A 13,358-nucleotide genomic window follows, 5' to 3' on the forward strand; every position below is an offset into this window, starting at 1 on the left:
GAGCTGTCCTCACGTTCACGTTCACTCACTGACGACACAGACACAGACACAGACCTGGACCACTGACGGTGGAAGCCGCTCGACCTGCCGTGTCATCGCTGCTCCGTTATACAGCGCGTTATTTCTAGCCTACATCTACCAGCCGAGCGGGAAGGAAGGAGGACGAAGGGAAGGAGAGACAGAGACAGAGACAGAGAGACAGAGAGTCGGTGGGTCTGACTGCTGGACACCGAGCGGCCGCACCGCTGCTGCTGCTGCTGCTGCTGCTGCTGCTGCCGTAAAGCCCGCAGCCTCTGCCGCACACACATCCACTACCACCGCCAACAGCTGGACCTTCACCGCGGCGTGGAAACTATGGACGATGGAGGACTGACACCGGAGGAGCCGTGAAGAGAAAAAAAACCCCTCGTCCTGTTGGGAAAGTAGCGTCTGGGAAACAGAAGAGAGGAAAGAAGGAGAAGAAGAAGGAGAGGAAGGAGAAGACCACAGTGTTAGAGCCAGGAGACAAGGAGAGAGACAGCACCAGCAAAGATGTCTGTCCCTGTAAGTAGCTGTTTTTGCCTGCCCCCAGGCTCAGGACATACTGGCACAGCCTGTCTGTCCCTCTGTCCCAGCCTGTCTCTCCCTCTATCCCTCTATCGTCTCTCTCTATCCATCTGTCTGTCCCTCTATCCCACTGTCTCTCCCTCTATCCCTCTATCGTCTCTCTCTCTATCCACCTGTCTGTCCCTCTATCCCACTGTCTCTCCCTGTCCCTCTGTCTGTCTCTCTCTCTCTCTGTGTCTGTCTGTCTGATTCTCTGTAGTAGCCTAGGCTATGTAATTCCTTTACATGCCAGAGCAGGACTCCACACGCTGATCCTAATCCAGTACACACCCAGTCCGACACCTAAAGCAGCACTTCCATTATTAAAATGTCAACTTTCACAGAGCTGTGTGTGTGTGTGTGTGTGTGTGTGTGTGTGTCACTGGCACAGAGAGACACCTCTACTGTTATATTTAGCACCAATCGTGCTGTGATTTGTCCTGAATAAGTAGAATTTACTGGAGGATTTGGGTGAAATGGTCCAGTGTGTAACACCAGATCTGCTCATTAGTGAAGACACACTAATGTGTTTGCAGTTGTGCTCTGCTCTTTGAGGCCACATTTTGGGGTCTGTGTGTGTGTCTATGTGTGTGTGTGTTGCCACCAAGGCTATTCTGGGCGGGCCGGCCTGTCAACACACTCAGACAGCTGATGTTGCTGCTGGTGTTTGTTGTGGGGATGAATCAATATCTGTGCTGCTTGGCTGCTGCTGATGGAAATCGTCTTGATGGAGCTTGTTGTGTTGTTCTTTATCACATTCCTGACGATCTGTTTCACCAACCGTGCCTTGAGGCTCAATTCAAGTGTGTGTGTGTGTGTGTGTGTGTGTGTGTGTCAGCCTTGCCAGCCTGTGCACTCAGCTCTGCCACAAATGGAAAAAAAAAGGCTTCTATTTGTTTTATGACTACAACCATCAGAAGTCCACAGTATTGAATTGAATTGAACTGCCAGATCCAGATCGTCACATGTCCAGTTTAGTCTGAGCTGTCAGTGGCCGTGGCTTCACACACTCTGCATTATCATGTCCTGGTTCATTGCCAACACTACAGTTTTTCCATGGGTATTTCACGGGAGTCTGCAGTTTTTAGTGCTGCAGACTTTTAAAGCTCTCTTAAAAGGTTCTGTCAGTATTTAAAGCCCCAGTATGTAACTTATTTGGCTTTTTATTAGCAAAAATCAAATCTTTCATAAATACGTATTTCACTGAAGGTGAATCACACCCGCATACAAATGAAAGCTTTCTGGTACCTTAGAATGAGTTGTTACAAGTCGTTACAAATACATAAGTGGGCGACGCACCGAACCGAGGCGGCCATGTTGCATCGCCATTTTATTATTATTTTTTTTGATATTTTTGGGCTTTTTGCCTTTATTCGATAGTACACAGTAGAGACAGAAAAGGGGGAGGCAGAGAGAGGGGGAGTGACATGCAGGAAAGGGCTGCCCGACGCGGGATTCAAACCGGGGCCGCCTGCGGTGAAGACTGTAGCCTCTACATGGGGCGGCTGCTTTACCCACTGCGCCACGCACCGCCTCGCATCGCCATTTTTTACGTTGAGTGGCAGCGTGACCGTAGGTAACCATAGAAACTCAGCGGAGCTGTCGGCTCGGGGAGAATGTTTTGAATTGTGTATTTTCAATTTGTTTTCCGAGGATCTCCTACTTTACCTTTAAAGCCCCAGTATGTAACTTATTTGGCTTTTTATTAGCAAAAATCAAACATTGCTTTCATAAATACATATTTCACTGAAGTGGAATCACACCCGCATACAAATGAAAGCTTTCTGGTACCTTAGAATGAGTTGTTACAAGTTGTTACAAATACATAAGGGAGGGCGCACCGAACCGAGGCGGCCATGTTGCATCGCCATTTTTTACGTTGAGTGGCAGCGTGACCGTAGGTAACCATAGAAACTCAGCGGAGCTGTGGGCTCGGCCTGTTAAAACTGTCACCACTGTGTAGTGTGAGGAAGGACGGAGGCACTGATGCTGCATTCAGGTGCAGTCAGGCAGATGGCCGTCGGCAAACCAACCGGATGTCATTTTACTCCACCAGAGAAAGACGGTAAAACGTGGGTCAGGTAAACAATACAACATCACCATGACAACATATTGTGACGCCTGTATTGTTTTGCCTCGTGCTGACGGACCACTTGTTTACATAGACGCTTGTTTATCCTGTTACATGCAGCGTCTGTTGTCTGTCTGACGTCTGCCCCATTTCACGTGAATGCAACATCAAGAATACGTTCCGATATGCAACCGCACCGCTAGATGGGGGGAATTCCTATTTCTTTCACCTTATACCTTTAAAAAAATCTAAAAAGAAATGTTTTTCCCGGGTTTGTAGGAAAAACAGAGGAAGTTATGATAAACAGTTACCTTTAGTGTCGGTTTTTGAATATTTTCACAAGACAAGTGAATCTTCACATGAAACATACACAGCATTCAGGTGGAGCCATCTGTTCTTTAATAGTGAAGGGGTGTACAGTGCTTAACTGTTAATGATTAACACGGCTGTTTTATTGTAATTTTGGATGGAATGATTCCCGAAAAAACAAAACAAAACTGTGCCGTTCAGTTGGCTTGTCTCTGTTCTGGGTATGTGTGTAGTGAAAAGTGAAACCTTGTGCCAGGAACCAGGAGTTTTTCTTTTTTTTCATTCATTTTGGAGATGGAGGGGCTTAGTGTGGAGTACAGCAGCAGATCAGTCGTGCAAAAGACGGCCAGCTTGTGTGAGAGCAGTTCTGTCTCTGACGAGGTGAACGGTCACATCACACAGTCCTGTGTCTCAGAGACAGCTGTTAGAGAGCCGTGCTGCTGCTGCTGCTGCTGCTGCTGAGGACTTACACATGTGGCTCCTGTGTACGCCTGTCATCTCTGGTAATGTGCATTAGTTGCGGTGTGAAAAGGTGTTTCCACCTCCTGAGGTGCAGAGACTGTTCACCCTCACACACTGAGGCAAGGGCAGCAACCATGACCATGAAAGTCATGCACTCAAAGTGTATTATATGCCTGTTGTGTGTATATGTGTGGCAGTGGATTCCTCTTCAGTCAGTTCCCATCCTCTGACAGAGAGACAGAGGAATGAAGCTGCTGATTGGTCTTTACCTTGAAGATGTCCCACTCTTCAAACTTTTTAGATCTGATTCCCACGGTGATCCTGAGAGCTGGAATCATCGCATCTCAAGAAAACATATGCAAATAAACAAACATGCTACAAATAAAACACAACAGAAGAGTTTCCAGGGGGTTTTAAAAAGAGAAGAACCTTGTGGGACTTATACTTTTCAAGTTAAAACATTGAAAAACATCATGTAACATAATGTTAAACCCTCAGAGCCAGTATGAATATTATTTACTGATTAGTTCCTGTTCTGATATTAAACACAAAGCCTCTAATGGCTGCAAAGCTTAAAGGGATAGTTCACCCAAAATTGAAATTTCACTCATTATCTACTCACCCTCATGTGGACTAAGGGCTGGGAGAAGTTTCAGAGTCCTCCGTGGCTTCTCTGAGTTACAGGGGGTCTCGGCGTAGCAGTGCATGTCCATATAACGGTTGCAAATGGATACCAACTGTCTTCGTAACAAAAAGACACACCAAAAAACATCCAAATACCTCCATGCTGCTCGTATGTAATGTATTGAAGCCCCGAAATACGAAATTGTCCTGAAAATAATTAAATAAGTCTATATTTCAAGCTTGTTTTGTAGCAGAAGCTACAAATTTGGACGAACCAGGGTCTGTCCTCTTCCCAAATTTGACGAACCGGGAAGAGGAGCTTCGAGAAGCTTCCGCTACAAAACAAGCTTGAAATATAGACTTATTTAATTTTTTTCAGGATAATTTCGCATTTCGGGGCTTCAATACAAGACGGACATTACATACAAGCAGCATGGAGGTATTTGGATGTTTTTTGGTGTGTCTTTTTGTTACGAAGACAGTTGGTATCCATTTGCAACCGTTATATGGACATGCACTGCTACGCCGAGAACCCCTGTAACTCAGAGAAGCCACGGAGGACTCTGAAACTTCTCCCAGCCCTTAGTCCACATGAGGGTGAGTAGATAATTTTGGGTGAACTATCCCTTTAATGTTTTGTAGCTAGGATGTGCCATGGCTCTGATGGCATTATTGGATGGTTGGACCACCACGCTGCTCTGAGCTGGGTCAACCAGTTTGGTTTGATGTAAAGTGTCTGAACTGACATCTGTCACTGTGACTGGTTCTTATTAACCTGTGCCAGCTGCTGCATTAGTGCCATAACGTGTAACATTCCTTTTTTCTTTTTTTTTCACCAATTGACTAATGAACCATATGATTCGCACTGCACAATTTACAGCAGCATCAGCTGTGATAAATATCAGCTATTATAATCATTGTTCTCTGTGTGAAGACTGTCAGAGCAGCAGCACCTGGCTGCAGGACACCTTGCAGCTGCATCACATGATCTACAGATTCAGCCTTCAGCAATGCAGAGGCGCAGCCGGTATGAACACGCACACGTGCTACAGCGAAGTCAGCCATGTACACACAAGGCAGGCTGTGTGTTCCTGTTACACTTTATGTGTATTGGCAAAAAATCTGCTCGTATGATATAGGAGGGGTGACAGTATCGGCTGGGGATACTATAAGATAGCTAATATGGCTTTTTTTTTTCCCGCCAAAAGACTATTTTTAGAAAAACTCATAGTATAAAGAATACACAGTGTTATAGTCACAAATTATATAAATACAGTTTATTTTCATTTATTTGTTTATTTGAAAAGGGACAGTGCACATTAATTAAACATCTTAACAAAATGTAAATTTACCCGATTTTTTTTTCTTAGACTACTTATGTATTATCATTTGTTATTTAGCCTACTTTGTTTTGATGCTAATGCAGCATTACTATGAGTATTACTCAGGGTCTTATGCAAAATAATGGTGTTTTTTATGGGCCCCACTGGGCGCTGGGCCCCTAGAATTATCATCACCTTTCTCCCCTATACAACGGACCTGGTCGCCACCACCGACTATTGATAAAGAATCGATACAGAATCATATCACAAAATATTGCAACATATCAATATTGTCTTCCAGTCCATCGATCCACTGATTGATTATCAAAGGCTTCAAATGTACGACCGGGAGGAGGCTCAGCAAAACAGTGGATGTGACCAGTCTTGCAGATTCGCTAAATGATGCAATTAAAAGTCGATGAAAGTCGTATTTTGATCAACATTATGTTTCAAATTAATTATTTTACTCATAAACCGTGTAGCCTAATAAACGGGATATAGTTGGTCGGTTATTATGGAGAAATAAACCGCTTCAGGAAGTATGGAACAACCTGTCAGAGTTTATTTCTCCATAACAACCGACCAACTATACATTGTCCTTTAGATAAAGTTCTACTCTCAAATAAATCTGTTGATATGTCATGTTTTAATTATATTATTTTGCATGGATATCTGCTTATGACAAAACAAAATATTTACATGATACAGTTTGTATAAATTACCCCCAATTTTAGTTTTTAGTTTTTTCAGTTAATTCCCATAAATTCCCATAATTCCCATGGAAAGTTTCCAATTTGGAATATTTCCGAAATTCCCCAGTTTAACTTTTACGCCCCTTTGCAACCCTAGTCCTACATTAAATGCAGCTAAAACTGAACTCAAATACTACCAACCTAAAGTCTACAGTCCGTCATAATAACACATCATATTGACTGTGGTGTAAATGCTGCAGGGCATTGATTATCAAAGCGGCTGCTGCTGAATATTGTGACTGAAGCAGCGTGTGACTGTGAGCAGCCGCTGCAGGTCCACTCTGTTTTCATTCTAATGTTCTGGGATCCAGACAATTTATTTTTATGAGTGTAAATTTAGAGCTGTTCCAGATTCATGTCTGTGAACGTCGGACTCGCAAACAGGACTTCACGGCGGCGATAGTGTTGGCTCAGCAGCGTGTTGCCTTGGTTACGGATAAGTAATACAAATTATTTACCTACCTGAGTGGTATTGGGATCACTGTGTGTGTGTGTGTGTGCTCTGTGTATTTGCTGTTTGAACTGGGCAAAGGAAGTACATTGCTGTGTCTTTGTTCCAAATGTCCTCATTTGCTGCACAGGTCATATTGTCTTTGACATCATCCGTGACATGGTACCTGCGATATCAGCCGGTCACTTCCTAGTTTCCACAGCAACTGTTTCCATGATCAATCCCACCTGCTCAATGACACTCACTTACACACACGCACACACACACACACACACACACTGTGTCGCAGCAGCAGAGAGCAGGAATGGGTCAGATTCAGATATATATAGAATTTGAAGACGGCAGCCTGCTCAGTATGACACAGTGTGTTACAGCCACATTCATTCACCTGCATGTACACAAACCATCTTGTCATCTGTATTTTATATGGAATCATTAAACTTGTGGAAAACACACTGTCAGAAGGAACTGTAGGATGACATGAACAGAAATGTATCACTCTGACTAGAAGAGAGCCATGTGCTGCTGGGTGAGGCCCATGTTATCTGCAGATACAGGGTAACACTAACAACTAACTTTGTCCAAATATATCATCTAAAAATGTATTTTAAAAATAGATCTATAGTGATATAACCTGAAACTACAAGAATAAAAAGACGAGATTAAGTGAAATAATAAATTATAATATTGAATATATACTGTATAACATTAGTGAACTTCCACAACTAACTGAAGACTATACAAAACATGCATTCAGGATCTACAAATGATAAAAGGAAAGAAATTAGACCAAAATACTGTAGATCACACATGCTTTAGAGCATTGCACCATATCATCTAGGCTAATATAAAACCAGTTTCCATCAAAACCTTAAAACCAGAAGTGGACCTCAGACCAGTAGCTACTGTGGAGCATCACATATTTATTTAAGAAAGCTTTCTGCTAAATGTTAGTACACTTTTCATTGCCTTTTTAACTCTGTCTTGTGTCTCTTTTTAATTAAGTTTTCACTGTAGCACTTTGAGATTGCTTAAATGTAAAGTGCGTTATAAATAACATGTATTTATTATTTTTATTTATTCACAGCCAACATACTGAATGGTATGGATTATTTTATCATGTGTCCAGTGTTGTCTGGTCGATGACAGAGCTGAGTGTGTGTTACCCAGCCTGTCGGTCTCCTCTGTCTGTTTGTTTGTGTCTCTAAGTGGACACATGAATTCATAATTCCTCTTTTTAAAATTTCATGAAGACAGATGTGATCTTACAGTCATACATACATGATGTGTGTGTGTGTGTGTGTGTGTGTGTGTCTTTTGTCCTTACTAATGTCTCTTCTCCTCCTCACTCACACACACACACACACACCACCCTGTAGTAGTAAGATAGGTGGGGTTTCCCAAGGCTGTGTACAGGGACTGCTTGGTCATTGCAGCACTAGTCCTGTATGTTTGTGGTTGTGTGCGTGCGTGTGTGTGTGTTTGTGTGCATGTGTATATGTGTGTGGGTACGCACAATACTAAAGCTCCTCATTTCTGTATTAATCATCACTGCTTAGATAAAGAAGCCCTTCCTCCCAGCACACACACACACACACACACACACACACACACACACACACACACACACACACACACACACACACACACACACACACACACACACACACACACATACACACACACCTTGCATCTCAATTTCCCCCAGCTCTCCGTGTTCTCGGCAGGGAGTTGCTAGGGGCAACAGGAGGGTCTGCTGAGTGTGACAGTCACACATTGGTGTGTGTGTGTGTGTGTGTGTGTGTGTGTGTGTGTGTTGTGATATGAGAACAGGTGAGACGTCATCAGGCTGCGTTAGAGCAGAATCAGAGATGAGGTTTAATCAGCTCAGACCAACACATGGCTGACGGCCGTATGTACCGAAAAAAAGTAAATATTAACATTTGCAGTTATTTTCATACTTTTATTGCTATAAGGAAAAAATCTTATTTATATTACCCTGGCTTTTATTTTGTATTTTTTGACACTACAGGCAAAAACACTGTTTTTTCATGCACTGATCAATTTTGAGATTTTGGGCTATTTTTCTTCCTTAACATGTATTCTTCCAGAAAAGTCAAAAGAAATAGTAGAAAATCCACATTAAGGAGGTTATTTTACTTCATTTTGTCTCTCTCGTCAGTAGATTTCTCCTAAATTCACCAAAAGTTAACAGCTACTGACATTACTGAGCTGTGTCTGTTGTCTGACCCATGTCATGTCAGGCATCATTGTAAAGCTCTCTCTCTCCTGAACAATGATGTAGGCTTCAAAAATCGTCATTTCCTTTGTATCCACAACCAATCGTAAAAGTACAATATTTACATTAACAATCTATGGAATTTTACAGTCCAAGTCTTTAAAGGCCGTTTTCTCAAAAAGAGTTTTTCATCAGACTCTGAGCTAGAAATCTCCACTTCAGCAGCACTTACAGTAGAGACACCAAACCTTCCAGTTTGATTCCTGTCTATATTCTGAAGGTTTTTACAGAGGGGATTGTTGATATATCATTCAAAGCCTGATTTATTATTAACATTTTATTCCTAAAAACATGGCAGAGTGATAAAAAGAGATATCCACAATCCCCTCTGTAAAAACTTCTGACTCTAATGTCAACAAAATAAAACAGGAATTTTGAAAGTAGCTTTATCCATTGTTCAGATTTCTGTTCTGGAAATGTATGTAAATTAGTGCATATTTAATTAGATATTGCCTATAAATTTGACAAAACTTGTAATACAAAAAATATTTGTCTTAATGTAAGTGAAAAACTTGGGAAGTTTCATGGTGACATCTGTTATTTATCCTATATGTCTCCCCAGTAGTAATAACACAGTATTAAACCGTAACGTGAGCAGTCAGACTGACCGGCTGTAAACAATGAGTTCTCTGTGGACAGGAGAGGACAGCGCTCCGTCTTAATGACAGTGTTGTGTCTGTCAACATCCTGCCACTGATTGATTGATTGACAGTGTGTCTTTTCCTTATTTTTTTAATTGGCTCACATGACAGCTGTCACCAACACGTTTTATTTCAAATTCAATTACTGTAGCTTTATTTTTGGCCACAGACAAACTATAAATTTAAATTCTTGGTTTTTGTGCGATGCCTGTGTGCATGTGTGTGTGCTGAGGTAAAGTCAGATCAAGTCAAACATGCGCTTCAGTCTCTTCTTTATCAGCTGCATTTCTTTATTCTCAGCTCTTGTCCCACAGTGTTTTAATGTCTCAAACGCATCATGTAAATGTTCCAGTGAGCATCTGATGTAGTTTACACACACTTTACTACTTGTGTAGACTGTGGACACTTGGTTGGACGGGTGCAGGTGTCATCAGCACATTTCACACACTGTTGTAGTAGTAGTTTATTTGATCTTTTACACAAAATTGTTTACAGTTGAGCATCAATCACAGTCAGTCAACATTCCATAATACCATCATTCCTTCAACTAGTTCATACATAGATTGAAAAGGTGTAGGCTGAAGCTATCTAGCTTATAAATGCATATACCCTTTAATTCAATATTCCATTAAATCCATTAGAGCTCTTCATGGTTTCAGAGTCATAGAAAGAATAAAATAACAATAATTAACAAGTGTAGCCAAAAAAAAAAAAGGAATTTAACAGCATTATAGTTGCAATCAACACCCAATTAATTGATCCTGTTTATAGCTTTCTATCATACTATGTTTTAATCTATTTTTAAATTGTGTTATGTTTTTGCATTGTTTGAGATTGTTTGTAAAATGTGTGTGTGTTAAGTCGGTGTCGGCTGTAGTGTGTGAGCTGGTAGCTGAGTGCGCTCATGTCCAGTTGTGATGACAATGTAGTACACTATACCAGTATTTGTGGTTTCAAGTACAAAAAACCATCTTGGTGTAGTTTTACATCCTCCCTCAGGCTTTTCTCAGGTGGGTGTCAGCCAATCAGAAGAGAGGAGGCTCTGATCCTCTCTTCTGTTTGGCTTTTTAAAAAATTTTTTTTTTAAATCTCAGATATCCCCCATCAGACGGGCTTTTAACAGTCCACCCGTTGTGATTTGAAGTGTAGCTGGAGCTTGATAGTGACTGTATAATGTGGTGTTATCTGTGCCTCCATTAGACATAAATGGTTCAGTATCGACCAGTATGCTGGTACACAGCTCTATTGACTGATGGACGTGTGGGCCAGATGTTCAGGATCAGATGTACTGAACCAGACTACAGCCTGGTCTCTGTGATCCTCAACAGGAGACACACAGTCTCCTTCACTGCAAAGTGTGTGTGTGTGAAAAACACTGCAGCACTGACATCAGAGCAGGTCAGTCACTTTCCGCTGCCTCAAGATATAAATGCTTCAACAATGATCCTGACCACACCTGCTTTTAAGACCAACACACACACCCATGGGTGCTCAGATGGCTGGGTGCAGTGTGTTTGCTATTTAAACAACATGGGTGCAGGCTAGGAACATGACGACTGTGTTGGTCTGAAACTAGCAAAGTGTGTGTCCACTGTCCACCTCAACATGGATCATTTTATGTACTGCTGCACTCATGAAGAGATAGATAGATAGATAGATAGATAGATAGATAGATAGTAGTGGTGGGAGAAAAAATTGATTCACATACATTTTTAAATCGATTATTTAAAAAAAAAAATCTTTTTTTGGGGGAATTTTTTAAAATATTGTGCAATGTGCATTTGTTCGCCTTTTTTACATACAGAGAGTACAGGTTTTGAAAAGGGTTTAAGTTCACTTTATAATGGAGTATGTTGATTTATGGGGCGGTGCGTGGCGCAGTGGTTGAGGCGGCCGCCCCATGTGGAGGCTGCGGTCCTGGGCGCGGGCGTCCCTGGTTCGGGTCCCGCGTCGGGCAGACCTTTCCTGCATGTCGTTCCCCCTCTCTCTGCCTCCCCCTTTCCTGTCTATCTCACTGTGTGCTATCAAATAAAAGGCAAAAAGGCCAAAAACATACTTTAAGAGTATGTTAATTTCTAGGCTCCTACAGTATTTGTGTGCAGATAAATGTTAAAAATGCAGACTGAAAATCGAGAGAATCGGCAATATCGTAGAATCGCAATTTAAATCGAATCGCCATCCAAAAAATCGTAGAAGAATCGAATCGGGAGAAAAGTCCAGTCCTAATAGATAGATACATAGTAGATGCTCCAAACATTCTGAAAGAAAATCCTTAAAACAGAAGAATGCACAGATGTAGCAGCAATAAAAAATAAAGAATAAAAAAAATAAAATGAAATATACATATATATATACACACACACATATATATATATACAATCACCTATATATGTATATACACATACACATATAAAATAAATATAATTCATAAAAGAAGTGTCATGTGATGCTGCCGTTTGCTTGTTTTGCTATGGGGAATAATCAGAATCAGAAAAAAGATTGATTTCCTCTTGGTAAATGTCTCCATTTCTTTCTCCTGGTTTCTCAGGAGCTCACCATGCTGGCTGCCTACCATCCAATCAGCTAATCCCTGGTGTAAATAGTGCTACAGAAGCATAGCTGAGGGGATATGATGACCAGAACATTCTAAACGAACATGTCAGAGGGCACAGTTCCTCTGTAAATAAGAATACGATGAGTTTTAGAGCAGGAGAACAAAGCAGCAGGTAGATATGTTGTGTGTGTGTGTGTATCCATGGCAGCAGCAGTCATAATCCTGGCCCAGTTTACAGAAACTGCTGGCTGGGCTCTGTCACAACTGAACTGGCATTGATCAACAACACTCACAAAACCCTGCTGGCAAATAACCCTGATTTTGTGCAATGAGGCAGTTTATGATATCGAGTGCTCCATTAAGGGCAGCTTTAGTGTGTGTGTGTGTGTTTGTGTGTGTGTTTGTGTGTGCACACCTCACTAACATTCATATAAAAGGGTTTATTGTGTTTTAACATTTTAACGGCGGCTTTAGTTTTTAATGTAAATTGAAAAAAAGCTTCATGAATAGATGACAGATTCATTATCTTTTAATTAAATCCAATTTCTCCTGATAGAAGCTTTTCTGAAATGCTCACTGTTAATTAATCATTTTGTAAATCAGGCAAATTCTACAAATAAGTTTGCATTCATGCTGACATGAGACAAGTGATTATGAAGCAGAGGTAGTGAACGAAAGTCAACAACATGGATCTAGTTGTTTTTAGACATATCACACACACTGAACTGATTAGATGATGAAAAGTAGTAATAATAATAATAATAATGATAATATTCTCTGGCTCCACCTGCTGATGTGATCATCACCTGTTTGTCCTTGTAAACGCCTCTAATCCAGAGAACTCTTCACTTCTATTCATTTTGATAAAGTGACCAATCAGAGGAGCGATCGATGATGAAAATCAGTCACCGCTTTGATCTCATCTGTAAAACTCACTCTCCTCTTCTCCTCCAATCTCTGAATCCCTCCATTTTCCTCCTCCCCTCCCTCCCTCCCTCCCTCCCCGGCCTCGCTCACATCATCCCAGTTTGTCTGCGTTTGCCCTCCGGCCTCTGTCATGATGGGCTCTGCCTCAGGCCTGATTGGATGATTTACTCACTGTGGGGAGGCAGCAGGGGGAGGGAGGGAGGGGTGGGGTTAGGAGAGGGAGATGGAAAGAGGGGGCGGGGGGGCGGGGGTAATGAAATGGTAAATGGGTGGAGGAGAATGGAAAGAGATTAATGATGAGAGGAGGTAGATATTACTGTGCTCAGACTGAAAGATGGAGCGCTTGATGTAATTACCCCGC

At 41.7% G+C, this 13,358-nt stretch overlaps 1 protein-coding gene across 1 annotated transcript in view; it reads left to right on the forward strand.

Annotated features, from left to right (window-relative positions):
* Positions 1-208: 208 nt before the first annotated feature.
* Positions 209-13,358, forward strand: part of bcar1 (BCAR1 scaffold protein, Cas family member) — a 92,865-nt gene continuing 79,715 nt past the window's right edge. Inside the window, exon 1 of the mRNA XM_083973790.1 lies at positions 209-543. Within this exon, the coding sequence (XP_083829916.1) occupies positions 532-543 (12 nt within the window). The 5' untranslated portion in view covers positions 209-531. The remainder of the gene's footprint in view (positions 544-13,358) is intronic.

The sequence above is a fragment of the Trachurus trachurus genome (assembly GCF_905171665.1).
Source record: "Trachurus trachurus genome assembly, chromosome: 6".
In the NCBI taxonomy this organism is placed as follows: domain Eukaryota; kingdom Metazoa; phylum Chordata; class Actinopteri; order Carangiformes; family Carangidae; genus Trachurus; species Trachurus trachurus.